The sequence below is a fragment of the Theropithecus gelada genome, chromosome 7b, assembly GCF_003255815.1.
Source record: "Theropithecus gelada isolate Dixy chromosome 7b, Tgel_1.0, whole genome shotgun sequence".
NCBI lineage: Eukaryota > Metazoa > Chordata > Mammalia > Primates > Cercopithecidae > Theropithecus > Theropithecus gelada.
The window spans coordinates 100,869,585-100,886,764 of record NC_037675.1 but is presented as its reverse complement, the minus strand read 5'-3'; the positions used below and the strand labels follow the sequence as shown (position 1 = coordinate 100,886,764).

The following is a 17,180-nucleotide window of genomic DNA, read 5'->3' as shown; positions in this document are numbered from 1 at the left end:
GTGAGGCATTTTGCTCTGAAAGAGACACTGTCTCCTAATCGCATAAGAAGCATGGGTCTGTTTCTTGAGCATGAATAGGATCGGCTTGTTTTGGTTTTGGAGATAATGTGCGGGGAGATAAAATGCTAAGAGCAGTTGCTGAATTCTTTCCTCTTCTTAAATATATTTGGAGATAATTGAGATGTTCACTTGTGTGTATTTGTAATTCCTATGTAAATTCCTGACAAGTGAGAGAGATGGGCATATTTTTCATTAACTAAGATTTTTTTTTTTTTTTTTTTTTTTTTTGAGACGGGGTCTCGCTCGGTTTCCCAGGCTGGAGTGCAGTGCTCACTGCAGTCACCACCTCCTGGGTTGGAGGCATCCACCACCTCAGCCTCTTGAGTAGCTGGGACTACAGGTGTGCGCCACCACACCTGCCTCATTTTTGTATTTTTTGTAGAGATGGGATTTCGCCACATTGCCCAGGTTGGTCTCAAACGCCTGGGCTCAAGTGATCCACCTACCTTGGCTTCCCGAAGTGCTGGGATTACAGGCGTGAGCCACCGCGCCCAGCCCGTTAACCCAGATTTTCATAGTGCTCCTGATGGTAGCACTGTTTGATTGAGGCTCTTGTTTCTTTCAGTTTGTGGCTTGTTACAAAAATGGCTTAAATAGCTTGGTCAGGTCACCTACGAGAATAAGTGCCAATCATATTTACAGTTATGGGCTCACAGGATTGTTGTGGCTCTAGTTCCTTTCACTGTTTACATTGTTCACCTAAATGTCCTTTTTGACTGGGTTGATGTGACTGAGCTTATGGCTAGCAAAAAGGGTATTGTCAAAATAGGGAGTCCATGGCTGTCGACTGTCTTTAAAAAAAAGTATCTTGTGAAACTGTCTAAAGGCTCTCAGTGTCCCTCATAGAAACAGTGAAAAATGGAGTGCTACCAAGGCTTGATCTGGATTCCAAATGAAGAAGGCCTGACCTGGTGTTGCTCCCCAAAATTTAGCTCTGCTCTACTTTGGGGAATCTAGGAGTGTCCTGGCCCATTGCACAGGGGCAGCTTTTACTGTGGGAAAATGACATTGTTGGAAACAATATTTTCTAAGGTGGATTGCTTGTTCAAATGAGAAGGAGTGCTGTGTTTTCCTCCTAGCATTGCCATTTGTATTTCTTGTAGAAGAACTGAAAGAACACTTACTGGGAGACAGCGCTATTGATAGAATCTTCACCTTGGGGAACTCGGAATTTCCTGTTAGCTGGGACAACGAGGTCAAACTTTGGACGTTTCTTGAAGATAGAGCCTCACTTCTTTTAAAAACATACAAAACAACTATTGAGGTAATTAGACTAAATTAATGAGGATTTGAACTTTGTTGTGTTGTTAAGATGTTTAATGAGACTTGGTGCAGTGGCTCATGCCTGTAATCCCAGCACTTTGGGAGGCCGAGGAGGGCAGATCACGAGGTCAGAAATTCAAGACAGGCCTGGCCAACTTGGTGAAACCCCATCCCTACTAAAAATACAAAAATTAGCTGGGCGTGGTCTGTAATCCCAGCTACTCGGGAGGCTGAGGCAGCAGAATCGCTTGAACCCAGGAGGCGGAGGTTGCAGTGAACCGAGATCTCACCACTGCATTCCAGCCTGGGTGACAGAGCAAGACTCATCTCAAAAAAAAAAAAGAGATGTTTAATGAGAGATTTCTTGTTAATTCTAAACTACTCTAATAGTTTAGCAAAATGATTGCATTTGAAATTTTCCATTTGTTTAACAAAAAAAATCATATTTAGGCATTGTTTATTAGAAGATATATTTTTTAAAGTATTTAATACTTTTTTATAATTTCTAATTCACATGATTTCACAAACGTTTTCATTTGTGCTTTTTAAGTTCACTATTGAGTCACTAACTTCAAATACGTCTTTCTCATTCATTCGTTCCTTCACTGTTGCCATTCACCCACGTGCTGCCCTGGGGCTACATCAGTGCCCAAGATGGACAGGATGAGTTTTAAATCAGTGAAGTTCCCTGACAGATGGGGTAGCACTGTTTGATTTAGGCTCTTCTTTCTGGTTTTGTAACAGTTTCATTGAGATATAATTTACATACAATAAAAGGCACACTTCTGAAGCATACATTTTGATGTGAGTGGTCATGTGACCACCTGCCCAGTCAAGTGTTAGAACCTCCTGTCACCCCAAAAAATTCCCTCATGTCCCCAGCCACAGCCGTGGTGCCCTCTGTCTCTATAGTTTTGCTGATTTAGACTTCTTGTAATTAATTTTGCTCTTTTTTGTTTTCCAGGAAGATAAATCCGTCTTGAAAAACCAGGATCTTTCTGTTCGTGCAAAAATGGCCATCAAATTGCGCTTAGGTGAGAAAGAGATTTTGGAAAAAGCAGTAAAGAGTGCAGCTGTCAACCGGGAATTCTACCGCCAGCAGATGGAGGAAAAGGCTCCGCTTCCCAAATATGAAGAGGGTAACCTTGGGCTGTTGGAGAGCAGCGTGGGGGACTCGAGGCTCCCCCTGGTCTTGAGAAACCTCGAGGAGGAGGCTGGAGTGCAGGATGCTTTGAACATCAGAGAGGCCATCAGCAAAGCACAGGCCACAGAGAACGGGCTTGTAAACGGTGAAAACTCTGTCCCTAATGGGACCAGGTCCGAAAATGAAAATCTCAATCAAGAAGAAAGTAAAAGAGCAGTTGAAGACGCCAAAGGATCTTCTTCAGACAGCACTGCTGAAGTTAAGGAGTAGCTCGAGGTGAAGCTGGATGGGGGATCCAGTGGAGCAGGAGTTGACGGACGGTCCGTTCACATCGCTGTGTTTCCTTGTTAACATTTTTCTTTCTGCAGAGAGGAAGATATGTTTTTGCTGCTTTATATAAAAATGGTTTTTTTAAGTTATTTTAAAAATCTAGCTTCCCTTTTTGATTAAGATTGCCATCTTGCTTTTAGGCAAAACAAACCAGTTAACAAACAGCCACAAGAAAGGGGGAAGAGGTGCCTGTGGGAGATTTTGCAGACCTGTTGTGAGCATAGGTATTTTCTTCCTGGGGAAGAATTCAGTTCCTGTCTCAGCTGTGCTTTTGTGGGCCTGTCATCTTGACGACCAGAATGAAAGCTTGCTCTGCCTCCTGCCAGCCAGAGCTGGTGGTGGGACTCGGGGATTCAGCGTGAAGGTGGGGAAGCTGCACAGCAGAAAACAGAATGGAAGTTGGGAAACTTTAGAGTCTGGGCAAATGTTTGGTTTTTCTCCTTAAAAAAAAAAAAAACACCCCATTATGAAAAGAAAAGGTAAGGTGGCAACCTTATTTTTAATAGTTTGAAATGTTGATGATAATCCTAATTATATAAATATATATATATAAACACACATCTATATATCTAGTGATTTCTAAAGATTTGTTTACTTTTGTGTTTTGTTTTACTGTACTAAGAACTTGTCCTTTCTCCTTGAATCAAAGTAGGACATGCATCATCCTCCTAATTTTAAATGTTGGCTCTGATTTTAAAGTGGTGCATTTGATTCCAGCCTTGGTAATGGAGAGTTTGCAAACACACAGCGGCCCACAGCTTCACGTGGTGGTGTGCAGTGTGAGGCAGCTCCCTGGCTTTCCTGGTTTTCACAACAAGCTAGAGATTTTCAAAGCTACACTTTTGAGTAAAAACCCTTATTAAAAGAAAAAACATGATTAATATTTTTGTCTATTCCTTTTTTTGGAGTGGGACAGGCCCTTTGAAGTTTAGCTTTTACACAAACCATCTTATTGCCCAAACATTGTTTGAACCTTGACCTCATGCCCTGGGCTGTGCTAACCTGGGGGCTACTGAGGCACAGCTGTGGGGCCCAGAGGCCTGCAGGAGCCCCCCTCATCAGCCTGCCCATCTGTGCAGGCAGCAGGAACATAAGAAAAGGAATACTTAGAATTTAGGGGAAGTGAAAGGTTGGGACCATGTCCTTGGGGTGGGAGAGGGATCTGTCTCCAGAAAGCCACCAGTTTTCAGGTTTAGTGATACCAGTTTTCCTTCACCACAAATTTTCACATTGTCTCTGATGTCCTAAGTACACCGCTGATTTTGAAAATGTGAATTATTCCCCCAGCTGTTTGATAAATGCTGCTGCAACACAGGTCATCTTAAGGATGCTCTGGGAGTTTCTCTTGGGGGAAGACGTAGTTCTGCAGATCAATTGCCTCATCCCCCCTGACAGCTGAGATAAATGTAACTCTTTGAGGCGTTGCCTGCGTTGCTCAGCAGGTTAGTTTACCTGCTGGACTGGGTGCTGGAGGCAAGCTTCATGTCTGTGTGAGACTGGGACATTTCCTGGCGTTGACGCCTGTACCTTTCCTCGGTTGCTGATGCGTACCAGGAGGAAGCATGTGATCGCCACCTGTCGTATCATCTCATCCTTACACCTGAGATACCTTACCAAAAATATTAAATAGTCTGTAAAGCTTAGTGTTAATTTCTAAAAGGCAATAGCATTGTAGTACTTGAGGTTTCTACTCTAGAAGCCCCACAGCCTTCTAGAACTTTGATGACAAATTTGTCCATAGAATTATCTTCTTATAGGATTAAAAGTTTTCAAGCCTAATAATAAATATTTTTTGAAAACATATATACAATTCAAACATAAAATAACATAATGAGACAGCTGGGTTTTCAAACTATTCCCCGGCAAAGTTCGAGTTCCCGTGGAGCTGGGATAGCGCCAGACTGGAGTCGGGATCCCAAGCTCCTGTTCCAGCGCCACCTTCAATGGGTGTTGTGACTTTGGTTCCTGGCACCCAGTTTCTTCATTTACTTGTGAAAAGAATGGTACAAAATTGTCCAAAGTCCCTGCTTAAAAATTTAGCAACTGTTTTTCTGTCATTTCTCCACAGACAGACTTGGTTGTTAAGGTTATTGGATCAAAAAGAGATGAAGTCTGCTTCCAGTTGAGAACAGCCTCTGCATGCCATAAAAATGGCGCCCACAAGAACAGAACTGTTTTGATGTCAGAAGACAGTATCTATTGAACAGCATTACTTTCCTGAGTTGGGTAGGATTGCCCTAAAATGACTCGCAAAGGCAGGCGAGACGCAGCACACATCAGTCATCCCCGTGGCCCCACTGCGGTTCGGCAGCTCTAGTGCTGCCTGCGCAGACACTTGGAGCTACAACTTAAGCATTTGAAAATTGAGGAAAAGTGATTAAATTGGCATTGAAGAACCCTCATTGCCATCTGTCATGAAAATAGACCTTTCTCTCAAATCATTTTAAAGTTTGCTTTCTTCTGAATGCTCTTGGATAAGAGGCTGTTGAGGCTAGTTACTGGAAACATGCCAGGCTCTGCTTCTGTTTCATTAGCTCTATGTGTTATTTGTGTAAATAGTTAGCAATTAGATTTCATCAGCCTAGAAAAACCTCCCTGTTTTTCATGTAAACTGGCAATTGATAGGTGGTTTTTCCCCAGTAGTTTCTAGAATAGACTCACTAAGAGGTGTATGTCATTTTTTTTTTTTTGAGAGATAGGGTAAGACATTAAAAATAGTCCCAGGTTCCCAATATACAGGGTTATGCTAAATTAAACCTCCACTTAAAAATGAGGGAATCAATTTTCTGTAAATCATCAGTTATATTTTCTTTTCTTTTTTTTTTTTTTAAGACAGAGTCTCACTCTGTCGCCCAGGCTGAAGTGCAGTGGCACCGTGTCGGCTCACTGCAACCTTTGTCTCCTGGGTTCAAGCAGTTCTCCTGCCTCAGCCTCCCCAGTAGCTGCGATTACAGGTGCCCACTACCACGCCTGGCCAATTTTTGTATTTTTTAGTAGAGATGGGGTTTCACCATGTTGGCCAGACTGGTCTCGATCTCCTGACCTCAGGTGATCCGCCTGCCTCTGCCTCCCAAAGTGCTGGGAATACAGGTGTGAGCCACCGCACCCAGCCACCAGTTATATTTTCTTGGTGATTAGGACATACATCGTAGGAGCAAAAGAATAAAGCCAGTCCAAAGAAAGTGCATGTGACTTGACCTCAGAACCGAAATGGCACTGACTGTAAAGAAAATAGGGAATGATAGTGGTGGCTGGTTTGGGGGCTGCTTTGCAGAGAGCCCAGATGTGACAGTGTTGATGGTAACCCTAGCTGTAGTGAGCAGCTGCTTGTGCACCGTGCTCGTGTTGTTAGATTTGGCAAAACAAATGCGTGTAATGCGGGAGAGCTGCTAACCTGACCCAGGAATTTGACTCATTTTTATTTAAATGTCAATTTGAGGCAGGTGTAGGGTAGGATCCAGTAATGTCATTAAGGGTCACCCTACTATTTTAATCAGCAGCCCCTTATCTAATGTATTCCTAAAATTCTGTGTGTAAATTGAATTTGAATAACTCGAATTGTATTTAAATGCACTGGCAAATTTGTTATTTAAATGAAGCTGCCCTGCTGGTCCTGGGTGTGCTTGGGCTGGAGAGAGGAAGTCTTAGCAGGGACATGATCTTCCTGTCTTCACAGATTTGAAGAGCTGTCTCCTGAAGGAGGGTGAGACTCATTCTGGGTCTGCAAAAGGCACAGCTAGGGCCAGGGGTTGGGTGGCAGAATTCAGCCAGGGGAGGGAGCACTCCCTAACGCCTGCTGTGAGAGGGCACCTGTCTGCTGCTCCGGAGGTGAGGCAGCCACTGGGGTGTCTGGACCACTCAGACCTGGTTCCAGGCGTGGGATCCTGGGCCAGTTAGGAGCTTCCGTCACCTCCTTCAGGGAGCCTCACGCTCTCCACCTCAGTAGTGCTGGGTGTGTTGAAAAACTGGGTGCTGCACCTGCACATGTTAAACAGCCAGTGAATGCTTGTGATGACCATCTTCTAAGCCAGAGCCACTCCCAGGAGGCAGGAGATGTTCCTAGGACTGGGGATGGCAAAATCATCCATGCTGTGCCAGCAAGCAGCGGGCGTCATCTGTCCATTGGTTTGGGAACCTCAGCCCTGGACCTAGCAACAGTTGTGTTCTTAGTGGAACACAGATTCTGTGGGTAATTCAGAGACTCAAGAAGCCCTGCCCTCGAGGCACCGAGGCAGACTTCTGAACAGTAGGCGTGGCAGAGCGTGCCAGGCTGCGTGAGCGGGTGGACATATGCTTTGGCGCAGGAGATGGTGGCATGTGGCTGGGCTTAGGGCTCCGTTGGTGAGATATGGAGGTGGGGTGAGCCCTTGAGGTTAAGGAGGGAGGCAGGGAAGAGCCAGCCATGCACAGGAGGGACTGAGAAGTTCAGGCTTCTGGGGGGCAGTCCTGTGAAGATGCTGGTTACTGGTTCCTGACCGCCGTGCTGGCACCTGGCTGCCTGCAGGGAGAGCATGCGTGCAGTTGTGCAGATCTCATAATGGATGGACTTCAGGAGGGCGCCTCCTGGTGATTGTCACTCCCTTCACAGATGCCACCCTTGGTAGATCCCTTAGAAACAAGGTGAAAGGGTTGGGGAGCCCCCGTGTGTGGACTCAGGAGCAGTTTATGGAGTTGGGAATCCTAACTCAGGTCATCACACCACCGTCCATCAGCTCTTGGTCTTTATTTAAACAGCCTTGTGATACCCTCTCACTTCTGGGCAGCTTTTCTTGGCCCAAATGCAGGTGTCTCTGTGCACGCACATGTGTATCACCTATTTCTATATAAACCTACTTTGTATATATGAGCACATACATGCACACATATGAATACATATATACGTGTGTGTATAGAAAACTTTCCCCAAACTCATATTCTTCCCCTTTGGGCAACAGAGAAGCTCCTCAACATGGGTCAGGTGAAACTTGACATGAAAATGAACTTGGAAATGCTGGTGCTGGTGAGGCCCTGTGTGGCCCTGCCTGGCTGTTTGAATTTCTATAGTCTTGTACAGCACCTGATGCAGAGTGCGGGCTCTGGGGAGGCTTCCAGACTGACTGAACAATCACGATCAAGTGGGAGGCCCCCATGCCTCTGAAGTCCCAGGGTGGCGTTAAAATCATACTCCTTTCTTCTCTTTCCATTTCCCCGCCCTCCTCTCCTTGCTTCCTGTTTCTGCGGCTTGTACCAAGAGTGTTCTGGTAGAAAAGAATCAAGTTGTGGCTTGAACCTCAAACATCCTTCTCCATCTCAATGAGGTTCCGGAGGAGCTCCTTGTAGGATCCCAGAGTCAGCTTCAAGTCCTAGGAAGGCACCTGGAGGACGCGTGAGGGCGGGCTTCCCCTGCCAGCTGTGCCCCTTTCTGCAGGGTGTGCAGAGCTTCCCACCCTCACACTCCACCCGTCATTCGTGCAAAACTTACTCTTCAAGAAGGAACCAATGAGCAGATTCTTCCTGAGCGTCTAGTCCGTGAAGAGTGTTTGCACTTTAGCCCATACACAAAATTTTAGCCCAGAGAAGCAGCTCATCCCAAACATGGGCTTTGAAATCTGCAGAACCTAAAATATAATCCTGACCCCCTACCTTCCCCTACCATCTGTGACCCACAGCAAGTTTCTTGATGCGCAGGGTCTTGATTTTCTCATATGCAAAATGGAATAACCCCAGGAGGTTACTGCAATAGTAGATGTAAATCTGGCACAGTGCCTGGGACACAGTAGCTATCTGGTGGTTGGTTCCCACTGTGACTGGCTGAGCGATGTCAGTCAGCCTGAGATCTGGACTAATGGCTGACTGGAGGCACATTCTGAGTTGTGGGGGTTTCCGTGGGTGGTGAAATACTCAGCCGTGTGGCTTCAACATGTGGACCTCCCGTCTGTACCCCACTGTCACATTCTCTGTGCCTTTCCCAGACTTGGCACATATCTCAAACTGATAATACTTGGTGACTGACTTTATGCATACATATATATATTTCAGTATTAGCTACCATCCAACAAGCACCTGTGAATTTGGCTTTAAGTTTTCAAGCAACTCAAACCCTCCCCTAAATGCAGCTGCAAATGACAACTTACTGAACAGCAAGAGATGGCAGTTATGATTGTGTGCCACCCCACCCAGCCTAGTTTTGGAAATAATACCCTAGCTGGCACCAGGAAATAATACTCTAGCCCCGGAATATGTTGTCAGGTGAATCCTGAAATGCATCTAGAAAAACAGTTTTTGCTTTCTCATACAAAAATTAAAACGTTTGTTTTATTTTGGTCATCGACAATTGTCAAAATAACTAGCCTTGGGCTAATGTTATCTAATGTAAGTGTTGACACCATTAAGACTGCAGTATAATTAGTCATGAAATGTAGTCATAACACTCCTTGGATTTTAAAAGGACCAGAATGGGTGTTTTTGAAAAGTTGTATCGGGGAAAAAAGGAAAATGGAATTGAATGTCCTGCCCCGCGCTTGTGTGATGAGTATCAGCCTAGATCAGACTCAGGGTGGTGAATAACCTCCTTCCCTTCTTACAGCCCTGCTCTTAAAAAGCAGGTGCCATGACAGAAACCCCGACAAACTGCAGGCTGTCACCAAGGTGGTGCTTTACATAAAAGTGGGTTTCAGTGTTATTTTTGCAAGACTTGAGCCCTGAGTGGATACTGAGCGTGGAGCAGCCTGGTTTTGTACACTTCTGCCACATGTTGAGATGCCGTGGGAGCCGGTGACTCACGCGCCGCCAACGTTCACAAAAGCTCCCGGCTGGGAGCAGAGCATTGAAGGGAAGGGTCTGGCTGCTTGGCGTAAGTTAACCAGGTTGAGTACTGAGCGTCTTAAAAGCCAAGCCACGTTTGCCTTTCAGCTTTTACTTTGTGGTGACAAAAGAGGTCTCTTTCTTCAGGGGCTCACTCAGCGCTGCTGCATCTGAAGATGCCTGGGAGGAGGGTAAGGGGTGAAAAGGGCATCCTGAGGCAGGATGGGACACGCGGCCTCACCAGCTTAACTCAGTGTTTTCTGAGGCACAGAATACCAGAGATCTGAGACCCCCGAGGTGCGAGTCCTCCCCTCAAGGATCTAAGCAGGTGGTGGGCTGCTGCTTTCTCCTGTCCACAGCTGGTGGGGGGCGGAAGCCCTGTTCCACAGGTGACAAGTGTGGGTCCAGCCGCCATGTTTAGCCAATGGGAAGATGAGACACAGATTCTAATGGTCTTGTCCGTGTTTTCTCCCCCAAAACACTTTGAGTTAGTGATGACATCCACTGATTCACCCAGCACTTATCTGAGCATCTCATATATGCTGGGCACCACGCTAGGCTCTGGGGCTTAATGACACAGGGTGCTTGTCGGCAAGGAGCTTGTGGAGGAACAGGATGGCCTTCTAGGGAGAGCTGTGCCCAAGCTAGCGCTTAATACATGCTCCACTGTCCTAATCTTAATGGGAAATAGGCTGGATGGGCTTTTAATTTCCACGTTATACAAAATTGTGGATTACCTGTATGTTCTCTCTTAGTCTGACTTACTTTTTTCCCCTCATAGGGGGTTCATTTCTATGACCAAACAACAGAGAAGTTGAGTGTCTGATTTCCCCCCGCCCACCCCACAATGTGAGTGCTCGAACGCTCACCTCGGGAAGCTAGGATCACCTTCATGTTTGTAGGTACTACATTTCCTGTTTTCTAACATTCTGGGATCTCCCAAATGAGTGATGCAGTTACAAGAGGGGACCTAGGCATCATAGCTTTGGGGTGACCCATGAGTGACAGTGAAGTCCCTGTTTCCTTTGCTGAAACTGAAGCCTGTTGTGAGACTGGTGTACGGAACTAGTCCAGCTTCCTAGTACTGGTTTTCAAACACCCATTTTTAAAGTGATGATATTTTAAAAACCACCTCTTATTCCCATTTGGGGTTCAGCTGACTGTCAGCAGTAACGAGAAAAATCACACCAGCCACATGTACTTCAGTATATCTTAAATGGGCAGTTCACAAGGCAATTGTAGGATCCATATTCGTTGATGGGCCACACCTGAGTGGAGAATCTTATGTTTCTGTTTCATTCCTGTGACTAGTTTTGTTTACTGCCCCAGTTGCCTGTGGCCAAAGCAGCTAGGATCTCTGTCCATGAACATTTTAATGATTAGAAATCCAAATGAACAAATGTACCTCCCTAAAACAAACAAAATGACTCCCATAGGCATCAAATAATCCTCTAGGCTATCTCTAAGGAAGCCAGGATTTCCAGCAGCAATTAAATGGCATGATTGGATACAGGGAAAATTTTATAATTGCTCACAGGTAGCAATTTATTAGGATAGATGTTACTTATGACATGTGTCAAAAAGGTCAAAGTTTATACTTCCTTGGACATTAACCTAATCTTCGAAACTCTAAAAGTTACACTTTTTGGTCATTAATTTTTTTTTACAAGCAGAGATTTTGACAATTAACCCAGTTAATAAAGGTCAAATTTCAATTTTTTTCCAATTTCTGGAGCATTTAAATTATTCCTTTTTGAAAATGGGAAGATAGAGGATGATAAATAGTTATTAAATGAGTACAAGGATGTAGTTCTGCTGTCAGGGTGATGATTATAAAACAGCTGATACTGGAAGAATAGAATTGCTGTGTATCTGATTGGAAGGAAAGTAGATTACAAGCAGAGGAAATAGAAAAATTAAGCCCAAATAATGTGTGCAGTTAGTAGGATAATGTGGGTATATGCGCTTGTTAAATCATCTCAGGATTCTAGTCATTCAATTATGTAGACTTCAGGCTTCAACTATTGAATCTGCACTTTTTAAAATAAGTAATTTCTGCATACTTGCAACAAAGTACAACTTGGGTTAACAACCATTTGCCGCCCACCAGGCTGCATCCCTCAGATGAGTTTAAAGAGGGGCAAACAGTCAGTGCAGCCGAAGTCCGCTGGTAGGGAGGTTGGGGTGCACTGGACCGCCCTTCCTCCACCCCACAGCCAGCACAGCCCCTAGACGGCCAGGGCAGCTGTGTGGGTGAGGAAGGAGGTTTTAGAACCTGTGGCAAATGGCAGAGAAAGTCCACAGAGCCTTCCTCCGCCACTCCAGCAAGACAAACCAAACTTCCCTATCCGCCCTGGTCAAAACCAAATGACCCACACGCCCTCCCTTTATCCCCGGGGAGTGCCCCTGGGATTCCCCATATCCCTGCTCTGCTCGCGCCCCCTGGTGGCAGTGCCGCCCGCCGGGTGCCGCCCAGGGAGCTCTAAGTAGAGGCCTTGGGTCCCACTCCACTGAGCAGGTACCTTCCTAGACCTAGCCAGAAACTTGAGACAAGAGGTGGCTTTTTGTTTTTTGAGACAGGGTCTCACTGCGTTGCCCGGGCTGAGTGCAGTGGTGTGATCGTGGCTCACTGCAGCCTCGACCTTCCAGGTTCAGGTGAGCCTCCCACCTTAGCCTCCTGAGTAGCTGGAACTACAGGCGTGCACCACCATGCCCAGCTTATTTATTTATTTATTTTTAATATTTATTTATTTATTTATTTATTTATTTATTTATTTTTTGTAGAGACACGGTCTCGTTATGTTGCTGGCCTCCACCTCACAAAGTGCTGGGATTACAGGTGTGAGCTACTATGCCCGGCCAAGAGCTGGTTCTTTGTTTCCATTGGGTGCATTTGGGATTTCTTGCTGCTGTTTATTGCATAAATAAAGGCTCCTCGGTATAGATGTGCTCCACGTTAAATAACCAATATATAAAACAAGCTTGCGCTGCATCTGTATCCAACAAGCACGAGGAGCCAGCACCTGCCTCCTCTGCCCCTGGCCTCTGGTCCAGCCCATTTCTCTGTGTTTAAACTCAGCGGTGATGCCCCATGTCGCTGTGCGGTGTAGTGCTCTTGCTGCACTGATTTTCTTTCGCAGGTGACATTCGAGGCCCTGTGTATTGCCAGGGCTGTGTCCAGCCCGGCTCTGTGTTGCAGCTATTCCTTGCACATAGTAGGTGCCCAGAAAATGCTGAAGAAAAAAGAAAGTCCAGCCAGGTGCGGTGACTCATGCCTGTAATCCCAACACTTTGGGAGGACGAGGTGGGTGGATCAGCCGAGGTCTGGAGTTCGAGACCAACCTGACCAACATGGAGAAATCCCGTCTCTACTAAACATACAAAATTAGCCCGGCGCAGTGGCGCATGCCTGTAATCCCAGCTACTCGGGAGGCTGAGGCAGGAAAATCACTTGAACCTGGGAGGTGGAGGTTGCAGTGAGCCGAGATCATGCCTCTGCACTCCAGCATGGGCAATGAGGGAAACTAAGTCTCAAAAAAAAAAAAAAAAAAAAAAAAGCCATTTAGCTCAGCAGGAAGCTTTGAGGTTGTGAACTAAAAAGAAAAAAAAAAAGTCTTTAAAATTATGCAATTTGGGAAACTGTTAGAATGGTCACTTTGACTGTAATACCTTACTCTCAACAATTCCATCAACATTATGCGTGCAGACAGATGCCTTGAAGGATGGGAACACAGGGTGCTCACTTATTTTTAAGAAGGATTTATCACTTTACCAAAGATTTGTAGTCAGGTGACAAAAATGGGGTTCAGGTCATACAAGTGTTAGCAGCATGCTGTGTGCCACAAATGTCACCTGCGCAAGGATACCACGGAAAGGAAGAGATGGAGAGCAGCACTGGCAGCTCCTGAAATACCCTGGACGCTGCACACCATGTTAAACCTGAGCACCCTCGATGCTTTGAACCCTTCATGGGGCATGGTTAAAACAGGCTGTCATGCCTTAGCTAGGAAGCTGTTCAAAAAGGTGACTTTGACCTTGCATTTTCTTCCCTTTTTTTTTTTTTGAGAAGGAGTCTCGCTCTGTCCCCCAGGCTGGAGTGCAGTGGCCGGATCTCAGCTCACTGCAAGCTCCGCCTCCCGGGTTCACGCCATTCTCCTGCCTCAGCCTCCCGAGTAGCTGGGACTACAGGCACCCGCCACCTCGCCCGGCTAGTTTTTTGTATTTTTAGTAGAGATGGGGTTTCACCGTGTTAGCCGGGATGGTCTCGATCTCCTGGCCTTGTGATCCGCCCGCCTCCGCCTCCCAAAGTGCTGAGATTACAGGCATGAGCCACCGCACCTGGCCATATTTTCCTTCCTTTTAACCTTCACCATTCATACAGGGTCTGCTCCGAAGTCTGCAAGAAGCCACCTTCCTAGCTCCTTCCTCCTGGTAGTCTCTCCTCATGCCATTTTCCCCTCCTCTTCCCTCTGGCTCCAGCCTGCCTGATATGGTTTGGTTGTGTTCCCACCCAAATCTCATCTTGGATTGTAGCTCCCATAATCCCCACATGTTGTGGGAGGGACCTGGTGGGAGGTAATTGAATCATGGGGGTGGTTACCCCTGTGCTGTTCACATGATAGTGAGTTCTCATGAGATCTGATGGTTTAATGAGGGGCTTCTCCTCCTTTTGCTTGGCATTTCTCCTGGCTGTTGCCATGTGAAGAAGGACGTGTTTGCTTCCCCTTCCACCATGGTTGTAAGTTTCCTGAGGCCTCCCTAGCCCTGCAGAACTGAGTCAATTACCTCTTTCCTTTATAAATTACCCAGTCTTGGTTATGTCCTTATAGCAGCATGAGAACAGACTAATACGCTGCCGTTCCGCTCTCCCCATGTCCACAAATGCCATTCTTTGTTACTGCAACTCTCATCTCCCTTTTCAGAGATTTTATTGTATCTACAATTTGCTCCATACCTGCAGGGGCCAGACTGCCCCAAATGGATGGGCTGGTCTGGGCACATAGGTGGGGCTCCTAGAGGAGGAGATGTGGGAGCCTGACCCCAGCAGACAGCAGTTTTCCCAGTGGACAAAGAAGCAGGGCAGTGCCTGGCGGTGCTGGGGCTGAGCTGAAGTGGAGAAGGAACCTCCTGAAAGAAAATGGAGGCTCATTCCAGAGTCTCCCATACCAGACAGAAGCAGCTCGGCTCCTCCCCTCTGGGGCCAGGGGTAGGGGCTCACTGAATGCCAGCGTGATCTTTGTGGGGCTTTACACAGTGCATTAGGGGACTAGCTGTCCTGGGGAGATGCTCAGGTGTCCCAGCAGTGGACCCTGGGGGAGGCGGGAGGCCCAGCCTTCCAACAGCACAAGAAGTAAAAGCATGTCTGAGATGGGGACGAGCCCAATGACGGTGGGCTGGCAGGGCCCAGGACCATGTGGGCCATAGTGTGGGGCAGGGATGCCATGATCCTAAGTGGCTTGAGGACCAGGAGCAGGTTTCCTGGGGAAGAAATAAGCACCCCCTCCCTACCCCTGCAAAGCCACCAGGTTGCAGTGACAAGAGGTAGGAGCCCTGGAGGAAGGTGGGCTTGTGCCAACTCTTCCTCCACTACCTCTTTGATCTTTGCAGGGTTATTTAATTTCACTTCAGTTTCTCCATCTGTAAAATGGGACTGCAGTGAAGGAACACAGAGTACCAGGGCTGAATCTACACACTGGAATATGACCCTTTCCCCCTTCCCCGACCATCCCTCTATATACACATGGGAGGAGCATGGCCTCAGGAACTCACCAAGGCATAAATCCCATCTTCATGAGGCAGGGTGTTTAGCTGAATTTAGACAAGTCTGTCCAAATTTAAATGAGCCACCTGTGTAAGTGGCTCCCTTTATAATCCTTTCAAGATGCTGCAGTGAGCCGGCCCTGTCTTGCATTTCCAGCAGAGCCCGCTCTGTAGCCTGCTTGCTCTTTTGCTCCCACAGAGTCTGTGTGAACCAAGAACCGCATCCAAGCATGGGAAACAGCTTTCTAACCATTCCTCAAAACCAAACACAATAAAGATGAGTACATTTGCAAAAACTGCATGACAGAAAACCTCTGTCATAAGAAAAGTGACATTTTCCCCAATAAACTGGGAGAAAATATGTCTATCGCAGAGAAAGGATTAATACTTATACTATATAAAGAACTCAACTGAGGGACAAAGGACCAAAAACTTGGAAGAAACATGGGAAAAAGACATGAACAGACACTGCACACACATAAAAAAGTCCTCAAACAAGAAAACATGTCCAAATTCATTCACTGAAAACTGCAATTGAAAGCCACACGGAGATAGCATTTCCCACCTATCAGATTAACGGAAGTCAAACCATGACCACACATTCTGTTGGTGAGGCTGCAGGGAACAGGTATTTTCTTGTGCTGCTGGTGGAGATGCACATTAGGACAACCCTTTTGAAGGGAATTTGGCAATACCAAACAGCCCCCCACACACTTACCTTTCAATGCACCCATCTCACTTCTAGGAATCTATCCTGAATATACAGCTCCAACAAAAACAGATACACACAGGCTATTTATGACAGCATTGTAATTGGCAGACACGTCTCGAACCAGCCGAATCAAGGTCAGCATCACCAGTGATAAGGCATTGGCAGCATGAACCCCCACGTGGGGTACTGCGAAGGACCCAACATTACCTCTGTGATTCTTGCCAAAAATGCACAACTTCCGTCCAAAACAGAACGTCAGACAGACCGAAACTGAGGGACGTTTGACAAAATAACTGAAAAATGCTCTTCCAAAGTGTCAGGGTCACGGAAGACTAAGACCAAAGAGTTGCCCCAGATTGGAGGACACAAAGGAGACATGCGGACTGAGCAGTGCGGGACCCCAGACGGGACCCTGGAAGGGAAGAAGGACGTTCATGGGAAAACAGTGCAATCGGAATCAGGTGTGCAGTCGAGTTAATAGTATTGCACATTGGTGACATCCCGGGTTTGCTGATTATACTTGGGTTGTGTAAGCTGGGCACTGGAGCGGGTGCTGAGGGAGGGATATACGGAGAATCGGTACTATTTCTACGGCTTTTCCGAAAGCCTGAAATTAGTTCAAAAACAAAACAACGCAAACCCCTTGTCACGGCCAAGCCTGCCTGGGTTTGAATCCCTGCCCTGCTCCCATCCACCATGCGTCCGGGTCCTAGTCCTCCCCTTTGCACAGGCGGGGAAGCTCCCAGGACAGCGCCCAGGGCTGGTGGCTGCGTTCTGGGGACACTGGGAAATCAGCTGCGAGGCTGCACGGAGAGTTTTAACATTTCTCTTTTTGAAGTACAGCAAGAACGGCAGACAAATCTGTAGCTGTGCATAAGGGTCCAAGTGTTGCTTTGTTTTTCAAATGAAATACTGAGAGACTGGTAGACCACACAAAGGAAAGAGGACAGAGTTTTGCAGGCAATTTAAAAAACGCAGCCAATAGCAACACAGGCTGGTGCTCCATCTCCAGGGGAAGGGGAGGAACATGTGCTGAGCCTTCTCTGTGCGGGGGCTTTGCAGGTGCTGGCCCCTGCTCCCAACCAGGCTCAGGGGCAGGTGGGGGCTCCAGCGCCCCATCCCCACCTC

At 46.7% G+C, this 17,180-nt stretch overlaps 1 protein-coding gene across 3 annotated transcripts in view; it reads left to right on the top strand.

Annotated features, from left to right (window-relative positions):
• The window catches only part of SETD3 (SET domain containing 3), an 85,659-nt gene extending 81,979 nt beyond the window's left edge, over positions 1 to 3,680 (top strand). For all 3 annotated transcript variants that reach the window (XM_025392315.1, XM_025392317.1, XM_025392316.1), the window contains exons 12-13: positions 1,164 to 1,324; positions 2,288 to 3,680. In XM_025392315.1, coding sequence (XP_025248100.1) covers positions 1,164 to 1,324; positions 2,288 to 2,737 — 611 coding nt within the window. In that variant the 3' untranslated portion in view covers positions 2,738 to 3,680. The remainder of the gene's footprint in view (positions 1 to 1,163; positions 1,325 to 2,287) is intronic.
• The last annotated feature ends 13,500 nt before the right edge of the window (positions 3,681 to 17,180 follow it).